The 7,253-nt window shown below is 31.2% G+C and overlaps 1 protein-coding gene across 1 annotated transcript; it reads right to left on the bottom strand.

Annotated features, from left to right (window-relative positions):
• Positions 1–3,841: 3,841 nt before the first annotated feature.
• On the bottom strand, positions 3,842–6,947 carry ASPGA1 (N-terminal nucleophile aminohydrolases (Ntn hydrolases) superfamily protein). The gene is made up of 4 exons (XM_011016662.1): positions 6,683–6,947; positions 6,159–6,392; positions 5,520–5,606; positions 3,842–4,491 (listed from the first exon to the last, which is right to left on the bottom strand). The coding sequence occupies exons 1-4, from the start codon at positions 6,842–6,844 to the stop codon at positions 4,012–4,014; spliced, it is 963 nt and encodes a 320-aa protein (XP_011014964.1). The 5' UTR covers positions 6,845–6,947; the 3' UTR covers positions 3,842–4,011.
• Between the last annotated feature and the right edge of the window lie 306 nt (positions 6,948–7,253).

The following is a 7,253-nucleotide window of genomic DNA, read 5'->3' as shown; positions in this document are numbered from 1 at the left end:
ATGCTACTGCAGTGTTGGTGTCAGATTTTTATGATAATTTATTATTGTTTGCTATTTGCTAATGTATTTATTTGTTAATGTAAACTTTTTTAGTGTGAACACCTCTTTTAATTTGAGGTGCTCGAATTTGATCATGCATCTTACATATTGCATTGATTTGAATTTTCATAACTTATTTCTTTGCATATTAAAGATACTAAGATAAAACATTTCAAATTTATTGTTATTATATGCATTTAAAAAAAAATTCAATATTTTAATTTCATTAAAAAGCTTATAATAAAATTAATCAAATTAAATTAGAACATTTTAAAAAGTTTTGATTAAAAAGCCCATAAATTTAGCCCAAGAAGAAAATTTAAAAGCCCAATTCAATCTAAGCCCATTAAAAAAAAAGTAAAAAAAAGCCCATTAATTTAATGGTTAGGTTTCCTGGATTTTTAGCTTCAAAACCAGATTCAACTAAACCGAACCGGAATTCAATTCGGTTCGGTTTGCAATTTTAAAAATATGAGTTATATGGTTTGGTTAGTTTTTATGGTTCAAACCGAACCGAACCGAACCATGAATAGGCCTACCACACACAAAGAATGTTCCAATTAGATTATAAATTGTTAACATGATTACATTAGTTATCTTATTCAAATAATACTAATACTTGTAAATATTGTTAGGCATTCAAGCTTATAACTTATGTTAACAACAAATCAAGTTCCTTTTATAGCTCAGGTGTCGGTTATACCATACAATATGGCCTATAGAAGTACTAAGTATTTGTTGTACCAAGTGTTATACAACATCAATCTAGATTAGTCATTTAACAAGTAAAATATTAAAGAGTGAACAAGATAACAAATATAAAACATGTTAGTTTCAAACATTAAAGTCCATGTTAACTTTACACTATACTTATTCTTATACCATTAGTATAACCTTTTTACCTTGATATAATAAACTTAACTAAATATAATAAAAGAAAGAAAAATAAATAAACAAAATAAAAACATAAATAAGATAAAAGCTAACTAAGTAAAGGGAAAAAAATAAAAGACATAAACAAGATATTAATTAAAATAAAACTTAAGCATTACAACAATATAAAGAGAGAAAGCAAAAGCATGATCTTGATCTGGAAAATCAAGATGCCTAAATGCATGGCAAATGCCTCCTTTTATAGGCTAAAATTGGGAACTATTGATCTGATAACTAATTGATGGGTGGGTGGCCAACTCTTGACTTAGTGACAATCTTTATCTTCTCTTGTCTGCCCAAAACATCATTGATAACGTTAGAATTGGAACCACTTGAAAACATAAAAGTTGTAGGAAATTGTCTCATCTTTCCAAAAAAAAAATGGAGGTCATTTGGACTTCTAGAACTCCAAATATAGGTCAAACATTGAACAGTATTTGGGTTGTAAGATAGATTCGGACTTATTCGTTATTGCTATAATTTGAGCTTGAAAATGACCTTTATAAATCTTAGGCTCCCATGAAAGTTGCAGGCATGTGTCTTAACTTTCTATCCATATAAAATGGATATATATTCGAGATCTACAACTCCAGATATGGCGTAATTACCGAACAATGTTCCGGTTTGAACTGCAGCAGCATCTTTTTTCTATGTTTGGCCATCTCTTTGTCCTTTCAATTTTAGTTCTTAAACTCATCAATCAATCCTTTCATTTATGTGATAGGCCTATATTTAAAATGAACATTTACCATAAATTAAAGGTATCTTGTATTATTAGATATGTTATTATAAAACACGTTTTAGTTAAAGAGTTATTGACACTTCAAGTGCAAAATAATGATATAAAACTTTAATAAAAATGCACTTTTAAGTACTAATCACTTTCTATAAATATAGGTAATCTCTCCATATGAAATTCTCTTGCGGGTTAGTTCAGTATACATCTCATCTGACAAGCATGTGGATATTAGTTTCAGGTATTCATCATACCTTAGTTTATAAGAACAATTACTTCCTTTCACAAAAGAAAAAACATATATGCATTAGACTTAACAGCTCTAATTAATATTCAATCTTAATAGAACATTAACTAAAAGTATTTAGGAACAATGCTTTCATGTAATAAAAATATCATAATTATAACAATTTTATAATATTTTTTGTAAAGCATTTTTGTCCTGTAAACTTTATCTTTACTATAGATTTGTTAATTAAATATTGGATTCATTAATCAAATATAAATAAATATTAAAGATAAAGAAAATATTTATTAATAATATATTATTTATATAAATAAAATCAATGCTATATGTAACTAACTAACTGGCTACAAAGCACATTCACTAACACTATTTATATTCATAGATTAATTTAAAGTAAATTCCTAAATCTAAGTCTATAAAAACTGTTCATATTAGATAAAGAGATTGCATGAAAAATCCAAATACAAAATGAATTATTACTTATTATGTGTTATCTTTTTTTTAATTACATGAATCCTAACTTATTCTTCAAGTATCAATTAAGGACTTTGCTCTAATTAGGACTAAATATTTTAATAAGATATGAAAACTCATTTTGTTATAGTCAATTACTTTCCTTAATGTTGTCGATTAATTATATTTTTGGGATTGAATATAACAAAATGATAACTACCTCTGATGTGTAGATTTTAGATCTAGGACCCTTAATTAGGGTAATGTATTCTAAAAATACTATAATATAAAGTAAACACAATAATTTTAAGAGAGAATGAATTTGTTGAAAACTTAAGTGGGGAAAATAAACAAAGTAGAAAATAAATAAAAAATAAGAAATCAGTAAAAGAAATAAAAACCTCTTGAAAAAAGAAGAAGAATAAATTGCAGGATTTTGAATATATGGGACTAACCACAGGTGGCTGTATTTGTACTATTATAAATTCTGAATCCTACTTATATAATTTTAGTCCTATGCACATATTAGTAATACAAAATAAATTGTTATTTTATTATTACTATTTTTTCTTTTTTTACTTTTGGGGTCCTACGCGAAATAGGATTGTATTTTTTTATTTGTGTGCGCGTTCAAACTTTGATGGTTGATTTTTTTTTTTTTTTATCAATCATGACTTTTAATTACTTTATCGACCGATTGACTGCTTCTTCAGATACGTGCTTCCACCAAAACTTCTACAAGTTCCTTCAAACACCTGTTCCTAGGTGCTCCAGAATATGGTGTCGCTGAAAAGAGGGAAAGACAACAAAGACTTGGCCTCTCACAAAGAGCATGTGGCCTTCCAGCTGCACGGCTGGTTCCAGCGTCCCATGTTCTGTTGGGAGCTACATTTTTTTCTATATTTACTTTTTATGTAAACAATATTTTTAAAAAAATAAACTTAAACAATCAAACTAATTGAAAGGAAGAAAAAAAATAGAAAACAGAAATGATACCAAACAAAAGATATATTCGTAAACTTCTTTAGAAAATAGCCCATTCTAACATATTATTTAGGCTAGGCAGAAAATCAATTCGAAAATATTAATGAACTTGAACCAAACTTGCAGTATTTTTCAGTTCCGGTAAAAAGTCTAGGACTTGTTGAAAATATTTTTTAAGCATCAGATTTATCTATCCAAAAAGTGCTTCCGCTGACAATTACCGATGCCAACGCGAGTGGCCACAAAAAAATAGTGATATTATAGTCATAAAAAAAATGGAATAGAACAATGTTAAATGTTAAAGTAAAATGTAATTTTCATATTAGAAAATATGCTAAAAAAATCTCTAAAATCCCAAGCCAAGTAGTTTATGCAAACATTAAAATGAAAAACTAATAAAAAATAAAATAAAAACCAGTAGACACCTAGCTGACAGCTCTCTTTTAGAGTTGATTTAAAAGTCAAGGCCATGATTTTAAAGCATTTTAAGATTGATGAATCTGAAGCAACTTCTTTCACAGAATATTCATTACACACGATGCAAGTGTTTACACATTTTAAGCCAGTTCTATCATTCGATGACAACGGGACTTCAAGCAACCAAGTTCACCAAAATCATTCAATCTTGCACAGAAGGCCATATTCCTACTTCTGAATACCCATCTTCAGTAGCACAAGCACGAAACATCCCAGTTGTATTAAATGGCATGGTGACTTCTCCCTTGGCTGACACAGCAACCAACCCAACATCCCCTCTTGGATTACACTCAACAACATAAGCTGCAGCTTCCTTTAGAGAGAGACCTTTATACTCCATAAGGGCAGCCACATCCCGAGCAACAGTGCCACGTATAATTGTTTCCCCTTTGCCTGTAGCGGAAACTGCACAAAGATTGTTGGCATATGTCCCTGCCCCAATTATGGGTGTGTCTCCAATCCTACCCACCATCTTGTTAACAAACCCACCTGTAGAAGTTGCTGTGGCTAAGTTCCCATTTTTATCAACAGCAACACATCCAACAGTCCCAATTTGGCTATCTCCATTACCGGTTGGACTCTCACTTTTCTCATCTTTTTGAATGGGTTGTGTATAATCCATCTATGGATGCAGAATAAAAATCAAAGCTCCAAATCAAAAAGACCATGGAAGTATTATACAGCTTGCATATAATGTTATGCAAAACACCTGAGAAATCCTGAAGATTTCTAATCAATGATGTTAAACATTTCAACCATTCAAAAGTAATAAGATACAATCATTGTCATACTTCATTCATATTAAATATCAAGATCATGGAAAATCAAGATTTGAATCGCCGATCAGAAAGTCCATTTTTGGGATCGCAAATTGCATTGAATTGCAAAGCATGAGATTGAGTAACAAATGCAAATGACATTATAAAAGATAAATAACATACTACATAATTATACAACAAAGGAAAAATTATCATTTATAAAGAAAAATGTACATCAATCATTTGATTTGTTAGTTCCAAGTCACTCAATGACCCCAAAGTCTCAAAGCTTCTTCTAGCTAGTTAAACTACTAAAATGTCCTGGTTTTAACAGCTGTAATATTTTCTTCAATTTTGATATCACTATCACTACTGTCATTCTTATTGTCTCTGGAACTCTTTACTTTAACTCACCCTTTCTTTCTTACTGAAATATAATTCATCTCAGTTTCAAAAGAAAGATTTACCAAAGAAAATTATTCATATGTCGTTGTGATCCATGTCCTCTAGACTTAGCATTCCTATAATTACCCATCTCTTTTGCAGTTTACTTTATTTTCTATTGGAGTTCATACATTAAATTCAATGAATCATACTGAACTGAATGGTGACTGAATTGCATGATACATTTAAACCTGCAATTCACCCCATAATCCGCATTGTTTTCATACATGAATTAAGGCTAATTGTAAGATCAAGATTCAAAGCAGTGGATTTCTAGGATTCAAGTTTCCGAAAAACAAATGAAATGTGTGGCAACTGGGAATACAATGATTGTACTAACATGCATCTTGCAGATTATAAACAGTAAATGAAGCTAAGATATACTAGAGCATGATTCAAACATGCCAGAATCTGATGCTGACCCATATATGAAAGATGAGAAGCATACCTGGACTCTGTCAGCTTCTTTTGCCTGCTTAAGCCTCTCAATATTTTCTGGAGTAATGAAATGACTCGAATCAACGGTCTCAACACCCTAGGATATTCAAAAGGCCACAGATACACATGAAAATCCCAGTGAAAAGATCCACATAAATATAAATTAGAGACAATCTTTTTACTAAAGTATTAAAGATAAATTTAAATTTGGTTACATTCAATACAACAAATGCTTGAAGTACATCAATTATAATAAGAACATTAAATTATTAAAGCTTGTGAAACAGAAGTACAATAAGAAACTGCTAAGGAGATGGAAAACAAGAGTTAAAAGGAGAATTATTGAAACATCTCTCCAAATTCACCAAGCATACATCAATTTAGCAGCATCAACCGTGAGATATTGCACAGGGACAAGGATCAGATATCAATATGAATGCTGTAAATTTCAAAATCTTTGCTTTCCAAGATCATTCCCAGAATATAATTGACAAACATTTTTTAACATTTAGGTCTAAGATAAGAACAACTAAAATGGGTAATTAGAAGCAGGGAATCACACTGAACTTCAACTCGGAAAAAATGAAACAAGGTGAACTTGGGTTGGTGATTAAAAATATCGCAGGAAGAGAGAATGAGTATCACTCACTTGTTCCCTAGCAAAAGCCTCAGCTCCATCAAATCCAAGATATATATGAGGAGTGTTGTCCATGACCAATCGTGCTAGAGATATGGCATTAACAACAGTGGTGAGACCTGAAACAGCTCCACATTTCTTTGAATTTCCATCCATGATACAAGCTTCCATCTCAACAGTGCCCCTGCTAGTCAAAACAGATCCTTTCCCAGCATTAAAGTTTGGATGGTTCTCTAATTCCCGGACCTGTAGCATTCATATATATATATATATATATATATATATATATATATATATAGAGAGAGAGAGAGAGAGAAAAGTTAACTGATAGAAACGAAGAGTTTGAGCAGAGCATCTTAAGAAAAGCAAACCAAATTGAAAGTATAGAGCTAGCAGTTTATTAAAAGATTGAGGTCAAGGTTTAGGTTTAGGTTTGGAGGGCTTATTGGATCAAACAATAAAACTATAAGAGGTCATCACCATCAACTCCAACGGATTCAGAATATGTTTCAGACATGACTGCGTATACTACGTACCACAAGTTCGACAACATCGAGTGGATGCTTTTGGGCTTTGAGAGCGGCGACACCAAGCTGAAGGCAGTGATGGAGAGCCGCCTCGCGAGGGAGGCGACGCTCTGCTGGAAGTGAAAGTGATATATCTCCGGCCCCCCCGTGTAGTGCAATAGCCCACCCCATTTTCTACGCTCTTTTGGCTCCGCTCTTCACTGTCTCTCTTTCCATCTACTTCCGTTCGAGGGAAACCCCCTGATATTTTATACCACTATGATTCGAGTGTAAAAAGGTACTCGGCCTAACTTTTACGCTATGATTTAGTGTTTCAGACAGCGGTAACTTTAACTTTTTATCCGAAGACAGTTTACTATTGCTTGGTAAGTTAAATAAACCAGAGTTTAAGCATGGAGCTGATCAGAGGAGTACAACACCGAGCATAATCATGTTAATGATTTATTGGATGTTTTAATTAAGTTAATTACAAAAGTTAAAGACAAACATACTTAAAAAGCATTGAATGAGTTTATTAATTAGTATTTAAAAATATATTTTTATTAAAATTTTATATTATTATTTTGTACTTAAAGTATTA

This window comes from Populus euphratica, unplaced genomic scaffold, assembly GCF_000495115.2.
Source record: "Populus euphratica unplaced genomic scaffold, PopEup_1.0 scaffold2088.1, whole genome shotgun sequence".
In the NCBI taxonomy this organism is placed as follows: Eukaryota; Viridiplantae; Streptophyta; class Magnoliopsida; order Malpighiales; family Salicaceae; genus Populus; species Populus euphratica.
Note: the sequence above shows the minus strand (reverse complement) of the source record. Positions and strands in the feature narration are given on the sequence as shown.